Source organism: Podarcis liolepis, assembly GCF_965112155.1.
Source record: "Podarcis liolepis genome assembly, chromosome: 9".
NCBI classification, from domain to species: domain Eukaryota; kingdom Metazoa; phylum Chordata; class Lepidosauria; order Squamata; family Lacertidae; genus Podarcis; species Podarcis liolepis.
This window is the reverse complement of record NC_139564.1, coordinates 12,446,257-12,467,195: the sequence shown is the minus strand read 5'-3', so window position 1 is coordinate 12,467,195 and position 20,939 is coordinate 12,446,257. Positions and strand designations below refer to the sequence as shown.

Here is a 20,939-nt window from a genome sequence, read left to right as displayed (position 1 = left end):
CATCGCAACACCCCGGAAATGGGCTTCTCCTTCCACTTTATAGATCAGATTTCCTTCAAGAATTTGGGAAAGAAAGAAAAACTCCACACCGCGATTTCCACTTCTGCCTGACTGTATGGTATTCTGAACTTGAAGTTATATTTAATTCACAACCTCTGCTTTGCAAAGAAATTGTAGCATTCGACCCTCCCCACTCCCCCCACCTTTTCTTAAAAAGTCCTTCATCACATCCAAGTGCTTTTGAAGAAAATAAAGTCATTTATTGTCAAAGCATCCAACATACCCAGATAAACTATAAAGTTTAATAAATCTTTGTTGTTGTTGTTGTGGTTGTGGTTGTTGTTCAAGAAAAGGAGAGAAAAGAAACACCTAACTAGTTATTCAGACTTCATTTCACTGGCACAAAATTACACTTTGTATTAAAAGGAAATCCCGTATTTACAGAATTGATGACATTCTGCATCAAAGTCCATAACCTTTTTAATGTGGAACATGCACTCTTCCCATTGGAAACATAAAACGAATTCAAGTATGGATTTTATTACTATTATTTTTGCAGAGAGAGAGAGAGGGAGAGAGAAAGAGAGAGAGAGACTGTCATCAAATAAAGAAGAAAAGCTTTGCATCCTCTTTCAGAATTTTTTTTTTAAATTTTGCTTTATATCTAAAATAAAATTTTTACCCTTACATATAGTTATTATTACAGCTAAACCATAAGTGCTTAATAATTTAAGTAGAAACGTATGACAAATGCATCAATATGTTGCAATATATGACATTTTAAAAATGTACTATTAAAAGTTATTTACTTTTTTTGGAAAGTGAAAATGCGTGCATTTGAAACAAAAGGAGGAAAAAAACAAAGAAACCCACCCACCACCTTTTATTTTTTTAATAAAAAAAAATTATGCAAGGTAAACATATTATGCACAGGCATAAGATTTTCAACAGTGATTTGGGGTGTTTTGCTTCATTTGTGTTTGGCCTCGGTGCCCAAGAGAAGCAGAAAGGCTCTCTATATGCAGAGACAGAGTGACCGTAATAACCCTAAATGCACAAACAAACCAAGGTGTGTACTCTGAGGCTAGCCTAGTTCATCCAAATGGGACTTTCTTCTGAGTAAGCATGTACAAGATTTCAGGCTTAAATTTGCAAGGGACTCCAATAAAATAGCAGTAATGCAGAGACCATGAAAATGTGTAGAGCAACAGGAGGCCAAAAAAATATAAGCCAAAAGAAGAAGAAGCTGTGACTGTTCAACTTCTGGTGCTGCTGTGGTGCAATGCTCCAGCTGTTGGAATGGCTATGGGATTACTAATGAGAAAGTGCTTTTATTTAATTTATTATATCCTGCCTTTCTTCCAAGGAGATCAAGGCAACGTCCTGTTCCTCCCCATTTTATTTTATTTCAGATTTAGCAAGAGTGCTCTCCCTTTCTTTTTGAAGTGGAAAAAAACCTTCCAATGTTCTGCAGCTATTCTATCCTTTAAAAAAGGATAAATCAATGAAGGGTTCTTAGGTGACTCTTTGCTTCAGATTTTCTTGGCTGGGTCTGCAACCTGTTCTCGTTTCTACCTGTATTGTATGAAATATCCCATTGTTTCCATCATCCGCTCCTAAACTATTTGTTTAGGAGGACCAGTTGGCACTTTGTTCACCTTCACTCCTATCAGAACAGAAGCAGGCATTTGGGACTCACCACACATAACACCAGTCAATATGGTGATAAAATTCATGCCCAGTTTTGTACTGGAGAAGGTGAGGGCAAATGCATGCCTCAGTTTGGCTTAAAGGTAAAGGAACCCCTGACCGTTAAGTCCAGTCGCGGATGACTCTGGGGTTGCGGCGCTCATCTCACTTTACTGGCCAGGGGGGCTGGCGTACAGCTTCCGGGTCATGTGGCCAGCATGACTAAGCCACGTCTGGTGAACCAGAGCACTGCACAGAAATGCCGTTTACCTTCCCGCTGGAGCGGTACCTATTTATCTACTTGTACTTTGATGTGCTTTCAAACTGCTAGGTTGGCAGGAGCAGGGACCGAGCAACGGGAGCTCACCCCATCGCGGGGATTCGAACCGCCGACCTTCTGATCGGCAAGCCCTAGGCTCTGTGGTTTAGACCACAGTGCCACCCATGTCCCGTCCAGCTTGGCTTACATCTTCCATTACATTTCCATTTCCGTCAGCTCCAAGAGAGGGTTGAGATGCTCATAGTGCTGCCGGTTCTCATCTAAGAATGCCTTCAAAGAACACAGCAGCCACACGGCTCACTCTCAACTCAGGGTTGGGAAACCCTTTTCCTCCTTAAAGCCACATCCTGGCACGGCAGGCTTCCAGCTTTTGGCACGCCATATTGCCAGAGTGGGGAGAGGCAAAAGTGTGTGGGAACAGAGGCAATAGTGAGCAGAGCAACAGATACAGCAGCTCACCTTTGTATGCTAAGCTACATCACATCTCTCTCCATGCAAGTGGACAAGAAGCACCATCACCATTCAATGCTATATCCCAGCCAGGCAAAAGTTCTCAAGGAACATTCACAGCAGGGCAAGTGAGGGGTGTGGTTTGCAGAGAAGGGCGTGTACTCGGTTGCATGGCCTGAGGGCCAGAGAGAGGCCTAGGGGGCTGCATTCTGGCCACAGGCCCAAGGTGTTCCGTCCCTGCTGTAAAACCATTCTACTTTACAGTCACATCCTATGCATGTTTAAGAAGGGCTCCCAGAGTTCAGTGGGACTTCCATAGGATTGCACACATGTAGTCCTAAGTCCCCCTAGGTTTGAAGGTCTCATTCCAAAATTAATTAGATTATTTTAGGGCTCTGGCATGCTTAAGACCCATCCCACAACAGCTTGACTTGGAGTCAAAGCTATTCCAGTGAAAATTGTTTATTGCCTCTGGTTACAACCCAGTCACTCAAAACAGCAATAGTAGTAGCAGTAATGATGACGACAATAATATCTGAAATCTTGTGACTGCTCCAAAAAACAAATAAATCAGAAAAAGTGGCATGAAGTAGGGCTAGGCAAGTTGTGAAGGTGAATTCATCAGAAGTTGATGAAGCTATGCCAGAATGAAATGCTTTGTGGAATATTCTGGAGGTATCATGTAAAAAATCAAAGACTCTGCAGTTACTTCCATTTTAAGGGCCTTTTAAAGCCTTCCTTGAAGCTCTGGTGGGAATCAAGGAGGCTACTCCAGAACTATTCTGGGGTGCCTGATCCGTAGCCTCCATCACCCTGCTCCTCTCCTTGCTGATGCTGCGATGCTACTTTACATTTTAAGTGCCCGTGAGTGTGTCTCTCACCCCAGGGATGCAGGCCTATAGGTGTGTGTGCACATGGATATGCCGTATTGCGCTCCCCCTCTCTTTGGAAACCTGGACACTACAAATGCAGACCAGCTTGAGACCGGTTTCGCCTTCACAGCATACCCAAAAGAATTCTGGGAAGTTAAACGTTTGTCCCAGTTCCGGGAAACTCTCCACCAGAGAGAGAGATTTCCCAGAACCTACAATTCCCAGAATTCCTTGGAGGAGGAGGAAGAGGGGTGGCAGTGGGTTGGGCAGGAGGCCCTGAAAGTTGCGCTGCGCTTGGGGTTTCGGCGCGCAGAGCCAGGTCAGCCTCAGTTGTGCGAAGTCATGTGCCTGGAGAGGTGGTGGCGCTCCCGGAAGGACTCGTTGCATATGGGGCACTTGAGCTTCTCCTCGCGCCGCCTCTTGACCAGCGGCTCGAGCGCGTACTCCTTTTTGTGGTGGGAGCGCATGTGGTAAACCAAGTCGGAGGTCATGCGGAAGGAGGCGTTGCACTTGGCGCACCAGTTCTGCGCCGGCAGGCACAGCGAAGTGAAGGACGGCGGCAGCAGCGTGAGGGCCGAGGGCAGCTGCAGCTGGAGGGGACCCGCTGCAGCCGCTGCCGCCGCCACGGCCGCCGCCGAGCTCTTGGGCCAAAAGGTGGTGGCGTAGAGGAAGGGGCTTTGCTTGGGCAGCCCGCCCCCTCCCGCGGTGACCCCAACTCCTCCTGCTCCTCCAGCCCCGGCTGCCCCTCCTGCTGCTCCTCCGCTGCCGCCGCCGTTCAGTTCCCCGGGCGCGCCCTGCAGCTTGACCGCCAGCGGGTCCGGCGCGTAAAGGCGCGCGCCTCCTTCCGCGCCCGCGTGACAGCCGGCTTCCACCAGCGCGCTCAGCTTCTGGCCCAGCACCAGCTGCGTAACGTGGGCCGACGAAGAGGCCGACGAAGTGGAGAAAGTGGATCTCGCGGGCTGCGAGAACGCGCTCTTCCTCTCCTCGGGGCTGCCCACGCTGGAAGGCTGCGAGGAGGGCACTGTGGAGAAGGCGCTGCCCCCGGAGCGCGCGCCCAGCAGGTGCCCGGGCGCCTTGTCCGCCGCGCCGCCCGCTTGCGCGCTGCCCGGAGAGCCTCGCTCTTTCTCCTCGTCGCCTGCTTCCAGCCCTCGGGAGGCCTTCTTCACTTCCACGAAGGCGCTCCGCTTGGCTTCTCCAGTCTCTGGGCTGGGCGGGCCGAACAGACGGCTGCTCTCCTCCAGGCCGAAATAGCTCCCCGCCGGCCGGTATTGCTGCTGCGGAGTGCACACGAGCTCCTCCTTCGGCGAAGAAGGCACCGGCCTCTCCAAGCGCCCCCTAGCCGCTGCCGCCGCCGCTCCTCTCTCCTCCGCCAGCTGCTCCCCGGCCGGGTATTTCCTCTTGGCTCTGCTGCCGTGGCTCTGGCTGGCGTCCGGGCTGCCCTCCAGCTGCTCCCGGCTGCTGGGGGAGCTGCTGTTGTGCCGCGAGTTCTCCAGCTCGCGCGCCAAGTTGTGGAAGTCCGTGGAAGGCTTGGTCACGCCCGCGTTGCCGTTGCTGTCCTGAGCGCCGTGGTAGTGGTGGCGATGGTGCTGGGGCGGCGGGTGCTGGGGCGGCGGGTGCTGAGGCGTGGCGCCCCCGGTGGGCTTGCCGTGGAACTTGGTGGCTCCCGGCCCCAAGGCGCCCTCCTGCTCCTTGGTGTTGCTGTCCTTGGTGCTGGAGTCGTCGGCCGGGCTGCTGTCCGCGCCGTGCAGTCGCTTGGGGCAGCGAAAGCGCAGGTGCGCCACATACGGGAACTCGAACTGGAAGCGCTGGCTGCACTCGATGCAAGTATAAGGGGGCGACTCTGGAGCGACGGAGGAAGCAACACAGACGTACAGGAAAAGAGTCCGTTAGTCATCTGCTCCAGCAAGTCCACTCGCCAAATAGTCCCTTGCAGGGAGATAGCGCGCAACGCTCACTTTCACCTAAGGGCGACCCCACCAAGCGACTGATCTAAAACCTCCGTTTAGGATCCACACACCTTTAGGATCCTCCTAGAATTATAACCTCTCAGAGATAGCAGTGCCTTGCAGGAAACTTTTTGCAGCCACAGAAAACCTAGCATCTGTGGAAACAGACTCAGAGGGTCTTCTGAGTTATGTTTAAGACTCTACAACATTTGCCATGATAATCTCTTGCGAAGGATTTTATAGACCTTGAAGTCTACAAAATGCCCATGGTCAATTGTTCAGCTAAAAAAAATAGAAAGCATTGGCTATAACACAGCTACTTCCATATGTGAAAATGCAAGCTACCTTGAACTTCAAGGAGCTCAGAGCCTGTTTTACTCTCACAAAGCCCCACCCTGCAAGGTTGTGGCTTGCTCTTGCAGGGACTGGGCACTATTTTCTATTGCCAAGCCAATTGCTGCGTCGCACTAAATTAAGGCAATTTAGGAGGCCAACCAGTCTTTAGGAGTTGTTTTTAAGAACAGTGCAAGGACTAGCATTGGCTGACTAATAGAACCTCTTTTAAGTTCTACAGTGCCAAAACCCCAACAGCCTGGTTTATTACTTATCTCAATCCATCAAGAGATCAGCTGAGTAACACAAGTGTCCATCTGAGTAGGAATGTAGATTGAATGAGTTCGTGAGATGGTGAGCATTCCTATTTGGGGCATTAGTTCCACCCAACAAACAGGAATAGACCTGGGCTATTATTACTATTAATTAATAGAGAGATGGCTTCATCCTTTTGACCTACATTTTTTGCAGGAATTTCCGAGGTCTACAGATGTTTTCGTATTTATACAGGACATGCTCAAAATCAAATACTTCAAGCCACAGGGCTTCCAACACAACCCATCTGTGTTAAGGGATCCTGAGTCGGCTTCCTTAGGGAAGGAGGTATGTACTGTCTTGCAGGACACATCAAGGCTTGCCTGCTCCAGCATTGCAAGATTTCCAGCAACATGCAGGCAGCTAGTCCTTCACCAGGATCAACTTTCCCCCCTAACTGGCTGTTGTTAACCCAGCAGTATCAAGGCACAGTGGCACATGAAAGAATATTGAAGCCACTGTCTACTCGGTTCCACTGTGCTAAATGGGACTTCCTCTCAGACAGTGTGTTTGGAATGTCCAACCAACAGGAAGGCCCTGTCCCGAGGAGCTCCTACAAACCGAGGAGCTTACAAACTGCATTTCCAAGGAGACAGGGAAGAAGAGGCCAGTGTAACTATAAGAAGTGTATCTGAAGAAGTGTGCATGCACACGAAAGCTTATACCAAGAACTAACTTAGTTGGTCTTTAAGGTGCTACAGGAAGGAATTTTTTTATAATGAACAGCAGAAGGGAAAGAAATATCAGGTTTCCCTTTCTCTCTTCAGAGTGTTGTGGATAATATTGCTAAAACCTTTCAGCACCCAAAGTTTTAGGAAGCTTTGGGGGGTTGCCCCCCCTCCCTAGTTCCCTTTATCCTTTATAATGCTGTGGGAATTTAAGGGTATTAACAGTCTTCCAGCTAATCTGGTGTTTCCAAATGGTGCAAAGTTGGACGCGATAGAGTGCAAGGAACTAACCTTTATTTGCCCCTGCTAAGTTGGCTCGGCCCCATTTTGTGGCTGGTTTTGGGGTTTCTCCCTGTCCTCTGTTCTAGGCAAACCTAGAACCATTAACCCCCGTCCCTCGTTCCCCGTCCCCCGACAGACTCCACAGGAACAAGCCTTGACCTACCATTCATTTTGCTGTGCGTCCTGGCGGTGCTCAGCAGCAGTAACTCCGTCAGCTCCTTCCCGTACCAAACCAATAATTCCTCGTCTTTGGCAATCCGTCGGAGGGAGCGGTAAAACAATTGTCCATTTTTTATGTAGGCTTCGAGGTTTTGCTCCTCTTTGTCTCTGGCAGACTGGACCAGCCGCAGCCACATTAAGCCTTCCGAAGAGCCGTTAGCTGCCGAGGTGTCTACCTGGAAGGGAGGAACGGCGACGCGATTAAAACAGCACACTCTCCGCCCACCAGCCTCCTCAAATCCAGACGCGGAGGTGTCCCTCCCCCCATGAAGAAAGCGCTTGGATCGGCAGCCCCAGCTTTTCCAGAGTGATGGACTTAAAAACCAAAAGGTCCAATCCTGCCGCCTTTCAACGAACGGGAGTTCTGCTTCGGCCCAAACCTACGCACGACCCTCTGAGTTTAAGTCTTAGGCTGCAATCCTGAGCACACTGGCGACGTCCCTATGCATAAAAATCTCAGGTAAACTACGTGACGTCTAGGCACGGGGGAAAAAAGTAATGTGACAACGTTGGTTCATTATTAGACCTATTTCGTGGGCTCAGGAGGCGGATGTGCCCTGAGAGCGGTTGAGGTGGGGTGGTGGTGAATAAATCGAGCTAATAAGATGAAAATTATACTGCATTTAACTGCATTTCGCAGGCGAAAACAAAGCCCTCTCTGCGCTCGTAAACGCGCTGCGGTGAAGCCCCCCCCCCCCCCAGCCTGAAAGACAGGTTTTCAGAAGGATCGCTTTCAAACCAGCTCGACTCATTAACAAGTGATTTAAAACGGGGCGGCTCCCCTCAACACCTGCTAAATCATCATTGGCATAGCAGTGCAAATGCGGATGCGAATCAGTTCCTCCTAGTCTAGGCTCTTTAAAAAAACACCCCAAAAGTTGTTGAATGAGCTTAAGTCTGGGCATTAAGGGTAAAGCGATTATGAGGAGAAACGCGCACTGTATTCAGCCCAATTACCAAGCACAGCTCGGACATTTGTCCAGTTCACACGCATACGTACACCCTAAACAGATCACTCAGAAATCGTCCCTGAAATGAATGGGAACTCTCTATAATCACGAAGTCAATACCATTTGCACTTCTGGTCCCCATTTATTTCTGCATGAAGCGCACTAAGAAGGAACCCCCGTCTAAGGTCGCAGCCTAAAATAGGCTTGAATGAAATCCAGGCACTTTGGATTAATTTAGAGGCTGGATGCGACTGGTCTTCACCTAATTTTCCCGATGAATTGGGTGCGGGCATGAAGGAGCAGCTGACAGGGAGACCAAAGTCCCTCGGGATTTAATAATCCTACGGATCCTTTCCTTTGAACTATTCCATGGCAGGTGGCGCACGGAGCAAACGCCAGCAGGATTCGACCCTGTCTTTCCCCTCTTTCCCCTCCCTTATTCTCCCCACCCCACCCCCCTTCGCAAGAGCTGAAAGGTGTTTTGGGTGGGAAGGAAACCTCCTGTTTAAACAGGTGAAATGTTCACTCCGAATCCCCCATTCCTTACAATATTTCAAATTCACACCCGGGCATTTGCTAAAATGATTTAATTTTTTTTTAATCGCTTCTGTGTCCCTAAGCGGGAGAAAAGCATACAGTTCTCGATCCGCAGCCCAATGAAGACACAATCCTTGGATTAAGTTGATTGGCAGCCTGGCTCCTAAAGATTTTATTCGAAGCAAAGCCTATCGGTTTGGCTACGCATCAGTTTTAAGCCACCTTGACCCCGGTGTCCTTAAGCACAGTAGCTCAGAAGTAACTCGTTCGTTTCAATTAAACTTCCACATAAGAAATGTAGGATTGGGATGTTCAGAATAAACCCCACCTCCCCTAGATTCAATTTGATTTACTTCCGAATTAATGTGCATTAGGATTATAAAGGGATGCTGATTCGCGATCCTATTAATTCCCCTGACTTGGAGATAATGTTCAGGACCGGAGGACTAGCTGCTGCCTTAAAGCCAAGGTTAGCGGGCTGGTGGATCTCGGTTCTTTTCGCGTCGGCAAGAGAGCAATCCTCCCCTCACCACCCCCTTACCCTGAATATATAGGGCACGGTCCTCTTGTCGGTGGACTTGAGCGCGACGAAAGCGATGCTGTCGTAGAGCGAGGTATGGCTGAGCACGCAAGGGCCGAAGATGGCGTTTTCCGGGATGTCACAAGTGGTGTAAACGCTGGTGAAAATGTCCGTCAGACACTGCTGGACCGCTTTGGCGTCTCCATCCCATATCCCTCTGTGCATCCCGCTGTCCTCCATCACTGGAAACGGGGGGATAGGAAGGAAGGGAGGAAAGAAGGAAGGAAAAAGAGCTCAGTCAACTGGTAGGGGCGCCCTCGGTGGCTCCGAGGGACATTCCCGAAGGATGGTACTATCTGGAAGGAAGTCTGCCCTAAGCTAATATGTCCAAGAGACAAAAGATCTAGACGCGCATACACAATAACACTCTCGTTTGGAAGGAAGGCGCAGTTAAGGAACTTCATATTGAATTGCATCGTATGAACAACAACACGTAATTCACCCTCTGAAGTCCCATGTATTTCATTTAATCGTATGCTTAAACCTGCGATCCTGTGCAAGCTTACTCGGAAGGAAGCCTCGCTGGACAGAATAAGATTTACTTTTTCCTAGTAATGGGTGATGCAACTGGGCTTCTCTCACTCAAATCAGCAGGACTTAAAAGAGCATAACTTTGACCGGGTAAGCAATGTCAAAGCAGCAGCATTAATAACAATAATCCCAAAGATAACTTATTTGAAGCCCTATACTAAACTCTGTCACTTGAAAGTAACGTTCCCGTCTTTCAAAAGAAGCGTCGGATGAAAGGTGAAGTAAAACAGGGTCGGTATATCATTTCACGCGAAGGAAATGATTAGGTGATGCAAAGTAAAGAAGGAAAGGGGAAAACCAAAACGCGAGGGATCCTAGCGACTGAATGGAGATGTCTTATCGAGACAGAATGAAGCACAGGCAAAGACAGACAGACAGAAGCGCAGGCTCGCTATCTAACGCAGCTCTTTCAGCCCTGTGTTATGTAGATAAAATCCACACCCGGCCTTTCGCCACTGAAAGTCAGCGGCAAAACTCCCCGGACGCTTCTCAGCTCCCTTCTTTTTGATTCCGCACGCATTTCTTGGAACTTCGCAGCAGGAGGGCCTCGTCCCCGCGTCCCCCCCCCCCTCCGCCCGCCTCGAAAGCTCGCGTCCCAGAATAGTGCAGAGGTCCGTTTGGGCCTCCTTCGCCCTAGCAGTCCCTGGGAAGGTCCGGGCTCCCTTTCCCCGCCCCGCGCGAGGCTGGTGACGGGCCGGCGTGGCAAATGGATTTGGAGTGCCTTGTCAGTGTCGCTGATTTGATGTCAGCTAACCTTTCGCCGGAGTCTACAAGAGGGAACGTATGTCTGCTCATTACCATAATCCCGCACTTTCCCTCGGAGACTTTAATTAAAAGCAGCGAGCAGAGGTAATTATTTCTTACCTCGGCACGCTTATTTATGGGAGGCGGGCGAATCCCAGCTCCCTTGTCGTACACGGGGACGCGTCCAAGCCCGACGCCAGCCGGGCTTGGGAACTGGTAAGCGGGGACGCATTTGTGGCCAATGCGAATAGCAACGACAACCGCTTCCAATTTAACCTTAAAAATAAAATAAGTTTCTTGTCTTTTTTTAAGAAAAAGATATTGGATAGAAAATGAATAATGTTGGGCTGTCCCCAAATCTGCCCGGGGGTAAAAGGAAACTTGGATAGTAGGAAATAGATCCGTTTTAAAGAAGCCTTTCCAGGGAGCGCTACACTGGAAGCTCTCCTGCACGAGGCCCGCGGCGGCAAGGACTGAGAGGTGGCGTTCACTTCGGTGGGGCGTGCGCAGGAGACTACCCCCTCCCCCGGATCATGGCCACCAGGCGGAGAATGGGGTCGCCCCATTCACAGGGGGCCTATGTGCATTATTAGGAAGGCGAGCGCGGATGGCCCTGTGCTTAAAAGAAAACTCCCCCCTCCACACAACTCGGACTGCACGCGAAACCTTTAATTTACTTTTTTATTTTACAGGGATCAAGTCTTTGATTCTTCCCTTCATGACCAGTGTAACAAGGCACTGTTCTCCCGACTGCTTTGCAAACTGGCTCGGAGTGGCGGAGGAAGCAGGAAACAGCAGATTCCCCATAATTTACCGAAAATGGGTGATTGCATAACAATATCATTATGGTGGCTTGCTTGTTGCCCTCTCGTTATTTGTGATCAAACAGGCAAATCAACTGGATTTTTAAATAATAATAATAATAATAATAATAATAATAATAATAATAATAATAATAATAATAATATACTCCATCCTTTCTGGGCTCCAATGTAACTGTTACTACCCGCTCCTCCACCCCACATTTACAGTCTTCCGAAGGCGATGTGGGTGTGGGGGGAAGTTTCTCTCGGCTGGTGCCAAGTTCATCCATTAATTACCCGGCTGAAAGGTCATAGTTTCTGGGTGGCGTCCTCCCACCCCGCCCCAGTTTAAAACCAAAAATCAAGCACTGAGAGAAGAAAAGAAACAAATCCATCTGCGGAATAGACTTGTGTATTTATTTTCGCCTGCTTTTCATTTAGCTGAGATAATCTGCACTCCCTCACGCCAGTATGTGTGTATGTGTGTGTGAATAATTATATGTATCCTACACTCACAGACACACACACACACACACACACACACACGCTTCCCTTTTTTCCACAGCATCCCTTTTTAAATAATTGTGCTGGAGGTCGTCGCGTTACAACGCGCAGCAGCGGGGACACGGTCATTAAAATGCAATTCGGTCTAACAATACGAGAGAGCCATCCTGGAGGGGAAAAGAAGCCGGTGGACGCAACTCAAGGAAAGAAAGAAAGAAAGAAAGAAAGAAAGAAAGAAAGAAAGAAAGAAAGAAAGAAAGAAAGAAACTGGAATCAACCCATTCTGTCTCTCTGAAATCTATGAACTCACAACCTCAAAAAGGACCGTATCTGCAGCCACCAAATTCATCCCCTCTGTTTCTGCCTCTCTCTGCGCTCCGATCTTTCTTTCTTTTTTGGGTGGGTTGCGGGGGGAAAGGAAGGGATGTTTGCTAAAACAAAACAAAAAAGGACACACGCAACCGCGTGTGCCTTGTCCACCAAAATAATAACCCAAACACATCCTATAACTCTACCCTTTGTATTGATCCGCCTGGCGTGGCATCTTCCTTTCATCCACCACCTTTCCCCCCCTTTTGGTGCCATGAAATAAAACCGAAAAGAGGAAGGGGAAGAGAGAGAAGGGGTGGGTTGTTTTTTTTGTCGGCGGACGGACGGTCGGGAAAGAGAGGGAAGAAATAACCCCAAAACAATTTTTTTCCCCGAGCTGTAATAGGACGCATGCATCTTTACTTACCAGGAATAAGGTCAGGATTATAATCCTAAAGACAGAAGGGGAAGGGGATTGAAAAGCAAAAGCGAAAAAACAAAACCAAAAATTGATAATCCCCAGCACAAAGTGGCAAAAAAAGAGGAAAAAATGACGAGTTGAGAGATCCCCTTGTTCTTTTTTTTTTTTTTTGGAGAAGTGGGGTGAGGGGGAAAGGGAGAAGCACCCCGATCTATTGTATCAGTGTATATTTTCCATGGCAGTGGGGAAGAAGATGCTGGGAGCGCTCCGTGTCTCTGGTGGGCTTGGTGCAAAAAAAAAAAAAAAAGAGCTCGGAGGAGAAGGAGGAGGAAGGGAGAGGGAGGCAGGCAGAGAGACTTGTGCAGATGGACCCGATGCAGTGACTGACTGGCACCCAGACACACCGTTTTTGTTTGCTGCACATAATCTGCCCAATGACGCGTGACAGCCCCACCTCCCTTCCCTTTTAACTCTTTCCTGGGCTCCGCCAGCGGCTGCTCCTCTCGCCGCCAGCCTCGCCTGCTTTCTTCTCTCTCTCTCTCTCTCTCTCTCTCCCCCCCCCACCCGCTTGCTCACTCCGAGCACATTTTGGAGAGGTCTTCCCCCTCTCTCTTCAGCCCTCGCCCTCCGCTCGCCTCCGCGCTTTGGCTCCCTCGCTCAGAGCCCCACAGGTCCAAAAGCAGGTCCCGCGGAGCCCTGCTTGTCGGGTGTGCGTAAAAATAAGCGCGCCAAAGGAAAAGGAGGGGGGAGAGGGCGCGATCCCAGGCAGAGAGGAACCCCATTGAGGACAATGGGAGAGAAATGAATGAGGTCACTGGAGGTGCGTAAACCGCTCCGTTGGAATTGGGGGGATCTAAGAGGAGGCTGACTTTGGCCAGGATCACGCGGGAGTCCCTTCCATGTAAATGAATAGGAGTCACCCAAGAGCTCTGTCCTGCCCTGCTCTTGGGAAACTCCGGATTCATTTCTGTGGACTTCTGAGGACTCCTTCCTGGTAGAAATGGCCTATTGCAACCATTCATTTCTCCATAGGTGTTCAGTGAAAATTCTTTTGATTTTTGTAATGCCCTTCTCTCTTAAAACTCCCTGTAAACATTTGCGCAGGAGACTTTCTCGGTGGAATCTGCCTTTCGCGCTGCACAGCCCCATTCTCAAATCCGCTTGATCCCAAGTAAGTTCGAGGAGGCGGCTCACCCTCGAACTTACGGGATTGCAGCGTTATTGCGATTTCCAAGGGAAAGGGAAGCGAAGCAAGGAGCAGAGGCTTTGCTCTTGATTTGCATTAACTGAGAAAATATAGAAAGCAATGCTGTTTAACACGAGCAAATATATTCTGTTTGAATCACACACAGAGAGTTTGTACTGTCTGCTATCATCACCCACAAATCTCTCTCTATACGATAGAATCACTCCTGGGAAAGAAGGGTTGGTCTACTACGAAAACGGGACTCAAATGGGCGGGAGCTGTCATGAATTGAGGGGCGCACATGGTTCTTCTCTGTGTGGTCCTCGAAGCATGTTCTCATGGGGCCTCTTGACTCATGAAGCCCCTTCACACCAAAAGCTCTATCTCTGGTCTGTTTTGGGTCTCTGTTCTGACTGTCAGCAGATCTCTGGAGCGGCCTGAGTCTTTTCCCAGTTACCCTTTTTAACTGGAGGTGCCAGCTGTGGAACTGGAGGCCTCCGGCACTCGCAGCATGTTCTCTACTACTCACCTGACCCGCGCCGTCTATTGCTTTCCCATTGCACGGTCGCTTCTGCAACGCGTCCATTGCTTCTGCAACCCTCGCCATGTTATAAAGCATGCAAACATTGCGTGTCCCCTTGCAGATTCTGGCCCTGGAGTCCTTGAACTCCAGCCCTGAGAAAGCTGGGTCCACTGAAAGTTATGACTGCTGAATTCATAGAATTGTAGAGTTGGAAGGGGTCCAGAGGGTCATCTAGTCCAACCCCCTGCAATCCAAGAACCGTGCCCGCGGTGGGCTCCAACCACCAACCTTCTGGTAAACAGCCAGACGCACTGACCCATCCTATGCATCTGAGCCCCGTATTGTATTCAAAAGGGTTTATTTCCAAGTACTGCAAATGTGCACAGGACTGGAACCTTATGGGTAATTAACTTTCTCTAAACCGGGGCCAATGACTTGAAATTGATTTCCATTCAAATCCACCGGGAAGGTCGGTGCTAGAGCATCCGCCTACACGTGCAAAACGTCCCAGGTTCGACCCCCGGTCTCCCCAGGCAGGACTGGGAGTTTCTCCTGTCTGAAACCCCGGAGAGCCACTGCCAGCCCGTGTAGACAATACTAATCCAGGAGGGTCAGTGGACTGACTCGGTATAAAACAGCTTCCTGCGTCCCAGTGATGGAACTCGCTTCCAAGCAAATGTGTTTAGGTTAACGTGAGACGTCTGCACCATTGTGTCCACTGGGATTTACTTCTGAGCAGACAAGCACTGGCTCTCTCTGCAAGTCTAGCTGAAGCTCGTGGCAACAATGGAACCAGATGGAGCAGCACATTTAATACTACAATTAATACTACATAACCCCTTCCCTTAAATTCATTAAATGATTATAACTAATCACTCCCATTTTGAATATACACAGCATTTTAAAGTTGGTTTCATTTTATTTGCTGATGTCTCCCTTCTTTGCACTGGTTAAGGTCCCCTGAATACTTTATCCACTCCTCTTTCTAAAATTAGCTCTCTTATCTTTTTAGGGACCCTTGGGATTCCACCGCGAATCGACACTACCTTCGGGGTTTAATTGCATACTTTATATTCAACCCCCCTTTCATTACAATACTTACAGTTTACAATATTTAGCTTTTCTCTGTCAAAGCATGGAGGACCCCCAGGACGTCTAAGGAACGTGGCGGTCCTCTTCAAGGCCTCTGCGGCTCCTTCCGGGCCAAGGCCATCTCCCCGCGTCCTCCAAGGTGTCTTCGCAAAACTTTGCAAAACGTCTCTGTCCGAAAAAAAGTTGACCAGCCGCTCAGCGCTCGTCTTATTAGGCTACGAGGAGTCCGACTCTTTGAAAACACGCATGCAGCTGAACGGAAAGCTATAGATCGAACTTAGGCATGTTTCCTCCGGAGTAAGTCCCACCGCGTGCAGTAGGAATTACTCCCAAAGAAGAATGGAGCTTAACTCCAATCCTAACACACACACCCCGCAGTAAACGCCATTGAACTCAACAGGACATACTTCTGAGTAGACGTAGTTACTACTCAGGAGTAAATCCCTTTGAATCAATGGGGCTTTCTCCTGGGTTAGCATGCACAGGATTGCAGTTTACAGAGGTTCTGAGTCTCTGAAGTCCTCTTGGGCGAGGCGCTTCCTTTATCAGTTCCACGCCTTGCGGAACTTCCATGTAAGAGGAATCTAAGACGCTGGAGTCCTCTCTGTGAGACAGCGCTGGGCATGTCGACTTGAACAGTCACTATTTCTTCTGGGCACCTTGGCAGCCTGCTGGCAGGCGGGAATTAGCCGCTTTAGCAAAGCAAGGCAAATCCATGTGGGAGAAGGCTATGAATGGCCACAAGGGCTATGCTCTCTGTCTCCACCTTTGGAGGCAAGAATGCTTCTGAAGGCCAGTTGCTGGAAATCACAGGAACCGAGAAGTGCTCTGGTGCTCCGGTCTTGCCTGGGGGTTTGCCACTTTGAGAGCTGGATGGTGGACCATTATTGGCCTGATCCAGGGCCGGATTTAGGTTTGATGGGGCCCTAAGCTACTGAAGGTAATGGGGCCCTTTATATGTCCATCTGTCCTTTGTCAACAACAAATTGTCCCTGTTTTTTTGTGTTGAATATATGCTACATGGTCATTTATGGACCTCATAGGTATCTAGAGCCATTTGCACATAACAAAATATGCATTTTATCAAAGTAATTGTGGAGCTGAAATACAATTAAGAAGAAGTATATTAATAGTGAAATTGGGGGGGGGGGCAAGAGAGTGGCGCCCTACGCCATAGCTTGCTTAGTTTATACGTAAATCCGGCACCGGCCTGATCCAACAGGCTCTTCTGATGGTCAGATATGCTGGGAGAAGCTTCATCTGTTGAGCATGAGACCGTCTCTCTCTCTCTCTCCTAGCACCACAGGAAGCTGCCCTATACCGAGGCAGTACAGTGTGCCACGTGGGTCCCTATATGGCCCGTACAACCAACAATAGGACCCACAACTGTATGAGTGTACTATATGCTGCAATAATGTTGGTTGGGCATGTTATACTGAGTCAGACCATTGGTCCAGCTAGTCCAGAATTGTCTAATGGGCTAGTAGTAGCTCTGCAGGGGTGTAGACAGGAGTCGCGTCCCCACAGTTGGAGATTCTGGGGGTTGAACCTGAGATCTTCTGCATGGAAAGCAGTTGCTTTGTCACAGAGCTTTCCTTCAGACCTCCCCCTTCAAGGCTAGCGAGACTTTCCCGGTGGAAAGAAAGATGGGGCGGAAAGGACGGACTCCCTCCACCAGCAGACACCTCCATCTCAACAGGGGCAGGTGGAATCTCTGGCGTTAGACTGAGATGACGAAAGAGGGAGAGGTGATGGGAAGAAGAGATTCTGGAATCTAGATTAGAGTTCTGCAGCAGCAGAATGGATGAAAGCCGGAGGAGACTTCCCCAAGCAGCTAGTCTCTATACAGGCGACCCGCAAGCTGGCTGGCGGGGCTGCCATTGGCGCGTCCCTTCCCTGACGTTGACACGGGAGGTGTAGTCTAAAACATCTGGAAGGCATTGGGTTGGCCAAGCGGGCCTGCTGCAGCACAGATGGAGGGTGACCTTTGAGCAGGGGTGATGGGTGAAGGCCAGGACCTCGCCAGGATCCTTGGCAACAGACATTTCTGCTTTACGCACGCATCCTTAAAAGGGGCGGTGACTTTCTGGGGTGGGGTGGAGGGTCACGAAGTTCTCAGGTGATTCCTGCACCCGACGCTTCACTTTCCCTTTTCTTCCATCGTAGATCTTGGTGCATTCCCTGCAAGACAGCAAAGGGACAAGCCTCGTGGAAGTTCTCTTGCACAAGCCTCATTGAGGGTGGGGAAGAGAACTAGATAACTTCCTGGAGGAATGTGCCTAAATGCTACTTGTTTAAAAAAATATCAAAGCGATTTATAGCATTAAAACATACATTCCTAACTCCAGTTACTTGGGAGTAAGCCTCGTTGAATTCAGTAGGACTTACTTCAGAGTAGACATGGTTACGGTTGGGCTGTGAAATACTACTGCTGTTTTAATTTAGTCTGCACTCAGGGAATTCTGGAAGGATTTCAAAAACCACTCATCTTTCCCTATAAATGCGATTCCCTCCCTGCATTAGGATTAAGGACCCCATAATATGCTATCAGCATTTATCTCATTAAATGCACAAAACCCATTGTCTTTTAATTTTGTTAAGAGAAAGGTATGTTCATGTCTGTTTACACACACACACGCTCCAAATAACTCCTGCCTTTATTTTCCTGGTATGTTTAATGATGCGAGATTTGTTACTCGCACCCAATGAATTCACATGGTGTGTAGTTACCTAGGTACAAATCCCCACTCACCCAGTTCACTGGATAACATTAGCACAGTCACTCTCCCTTAGCCTAAGCTCCCTCGGAGGGTTGTTGTGACTGTGAGAAAAGTCAGGAAAATAAATATTACGCACAGGCAAATCTTGCTGGAGGAGAGCGATGCGGGAACTTCTCCATAGCAATTACATCCGCCCAGATTTTAGGCGCAATTGCTTTGGAGAGCGTTGGCACCCCAAATCCCTAAGCACCACTGTACTGCTGAGACTATTTCTACCCATTGCGTTTAGCCTCAGAAGTGGGCAGAAAAAGACACATTTTTTTCTCTCTGGCTGCCTCGAGAGGCTAATCGTTTCATTTCTACAGGTGAGTGATTCAGTCAAAGTTTAGCACTGGCAAACCCTACGTGACTTTCAACGGGAGGATTAAGCAGGCGATTAAAAGCAGCAACAGGTCGGTAATAGACACGCTTAAGTGAGTCTTGCCTTTTAAGCAAAGCTGCAGATCAAGCTGACTCCCTCTTATTGAAATCAATGAACGGCAAGAAACCAGATTTTTTGGTGGGGACATAGATCTATATCACCATGTACCAGAGAAAAAGTATCCTATACTGGATGGAGTGTCAGAGGACAAACGTGGAGTTCTGTGTTCAAATCTTCCATCAGCCAGGCTGCTGACTGGGTGAGCCAATCAGGAGCCCTGTCTCAGCCAGACCTACCTCAGAGGGTTGTTCTGAGGATGGGGGGGGGGGGAGGGAGGTAGGAAAGGAAAACAACGCATATTGCCCTGATCTCCTTGCAAGAAGGGTGGGATAAAAATGGGATAAATGACCACTAGAAACTTGGGACCACCCAATTATATTAAATTGTTCTGAGATTTGGGGCTGATGCAAGGAAGTGCTTATTCACCAGTCACATAACTAACTCACATCACGGAATTCACTGTTAGGAGTTGTGGTGTTGGCTACTGGCTTAAGTGAAGTTTTAAAGTATTAGACAAACTTGGTTATTAGGCATGGTGTGTAACAGAACCTCCATGTGCAAGGGCAGTATATCTCAGGCTCATAGGGACCAACAAAGGTGGAGTGTGGACTTCATATCCCACTTGTGAGCTTCTCAGAGGCACACATTTGGTTGCTGAGGGAAACAGGATGTTAGATGACTTATCCAGTCATCTGGGATTTGGAGTTTATCACCATCAGATTCTTTCCTTCTGTGCCTTCTGCATCAGGTGAGGCTGTGGAAGTCTGAACTGGTGTCTTGGTTCAGTAATGGGCCAGTTCAAATGAGGGCCAATAAACTGATGATGAAGCCAAACAAGGTGGAGATGATGTGAGTAGTTGGTTGTTGATCCCAGAGAGACGGTCTTCAACCTATTTTGGATCGGGTTGCACTTCCCATCAGAGAACAGGCTCACTGCTTGGGGTGCCTGTAGACCCAGCATTGTTGCTAGAGGCCCATGGGGTGCTTTTTACCAGCTATCTCTAGTTCATCAGCTGTGGCCGCTTCTGGACGGAAATAGTCTGGTGTTTCATGCTCTCGTAACCTCCCAGTTAGATTGCTGCAATGTGCTATATGTGGGGCTACCCTCAATGCTATCTTCAAAAGCTGATTGGGTGGGCATTTGAATCTTACTCCAACATTGGCAATGGGGCAATTGTCATTGGCAGCAGGCTAGCTGAAGGGGCACAGGGCAGGCTGCATGGCACACACAGTTCTGTCCTCCAACACCACACAACATGGCCACTCCTGAGTTTGCCACCTGAAGCAGCTTCTTCCCTCTGCCTAATGGTAGGGTTGGCCTTGAATTGGTCATAAGCCTCTGTTGGAACAGCCGTCTCAGAGTTGACCTTGAAGCACATGGAGATTGAAAAGCACCAGTAAGGTTATGGAGGCAGGACCATGGAGAGCTCCTGTGTAGGCATGCCAGGGGGTTGAGGTGTGCAGTGTAGGGAATAGCAGGAAAGGAGGCTGGGGTGAAGGAGGCCAAATGAGCACTCAGCAGTACAGACAGCCAGGTGGGTTGAGGGAGGAGACGCTGAGATAAGAACATAAGAAGGGCCTGCTGGATCATATCCTATCTGGTCCAGCATCCAGTTCTCACAGTGGTCACCCAGATGCCTCAAGCAAGATCTGACCACACAAGCCCTCTCCCCTCCTGTGGTCTCCAGTTGTTGTTGTTTATTCATTTAGTCGTGTCCGACTCTCCGTGACTCCATGGACCAGAGCATGCCAGGCACATCTGTCTTCCACTGCCTCCCGCAGTTTAGTCAAACTCATGCTGGTAGCTTCGAACTGTTCTAGTATTTTCCCCTTATTCCCTCATAAAAGATAAGACACAACACAGTCTTCTATAAAAGTATTAAAGCGTTTACTCACATTCTGTTCACAACTGGATCCCAGAAGGCAGACTTGGCTTAGAAAAGTAACATACACCTGGAAAGTATCTCATAAGGAGACAGTCCCTCGGTCCTCTCTTGGCTGGAGGCCAAGAGAGCATCTTTGGCTAAGCAGATGTTGCTTCTCTGATGAAAGAGCCATAGAGAGATAGATGGCTGTCTGCCCTGTGCTTTTGTCGTTACCTGCACAGGTGAGGCCACACCCATCTCTAGTCACATGCAGAGGAAGTCTGTCCCAGCCCAAAAGGAAACAGGAAGCTTACCTGCTGGATGGACAAACATTCCTCCCCATGTGCAAACATGTTCACTCTAGGAATGTTGTACTTGACTGCTCTTGTGTTTCACACCCCACATGCATGCACCTTGTCTTGCGGTTGATTATTCAGGGCAGGATTTACCTGGGCCTCCTCAATATTTTATTCAAGTTGGCACCCCTGCCCCTCTCCTATCCTCCATCCAGACAAGCAAAGAGCATCATCACAGTTCAAGGACAGTTTCTTTGGGGTGCAAAGAAAGACCCATTTGGATCCAAACTACAAGAAAGAAGATTCCACCTAAACATTAGGAAGAACTTCCTGACAGTAAGAG

General features: G+C 48.9%; 1 protein-coding gene and 1 long non-coding RNA gene across 2 annotated transcripts in view; both read right to left on the bottom strand.

The window, feature by feature from the left end:
* Positions 1–235: 235 nt before the first annotated feature.
* PRDM8 (PR/SET domain 8) lies at positions 236–12,810 on the bottom strand. Its single transcript, XM_083458749.1, has 4 exons — positions 12,440–12,810; positions 9,083–9,303; positions 6,999–7,230; positions 236–5,131 (listed from the first exon to the last, which is right to left on the bottom strand). The coding sequence occupies exons 2-4, from the start codon at positions 9,299–9,301 to the stop codon at positions 3,618–3,620; spliced, it is 1,965 nt and encodes a 654-aa protein (XP_083314875.1). The 5' UTR covers positions 9,302–9,303; positions 12,440–12,810; the 3' UTR covers positions 236–3,617.
* LOC310686055 overlaps positions 236–20,939 on the bottom strand; it is a 448,979-nt gene continuing 428,275 nt past the window's right edge. The window contains exon 2 of the long non-coding RNA XR_014515686.1: positions 236–1,432. This is a non-coding gene — a long non-coding RNA (uncharacterized lncRNA). The remainder of the gene's footprint in view (positions 1,433–20,939) is intronic.

Coding starts and splice junctions, on each gene's coding strand:
- PRDM8 (XM_083458749.1), bottom strand. CDS start 9,301: ATGGAGGACAGCGGGATGCACAGAGGGATATGGGATGGAGACGCCAAA. Junction 7,231..9,082: donor CCGTGCCCTATATATTCAGG/GTAAGGGGGTGG, acceptor CCTCCCTTCCAG/GTAGACACCTCGGCAGCTAA. Junction 5,132..6,998: donor GACGCACAGCAAAATGAATG/GTAGGTCAAGGC, acceptor CCGTCGCTCCAG/AGTCGCCCCCTTATACTTGC.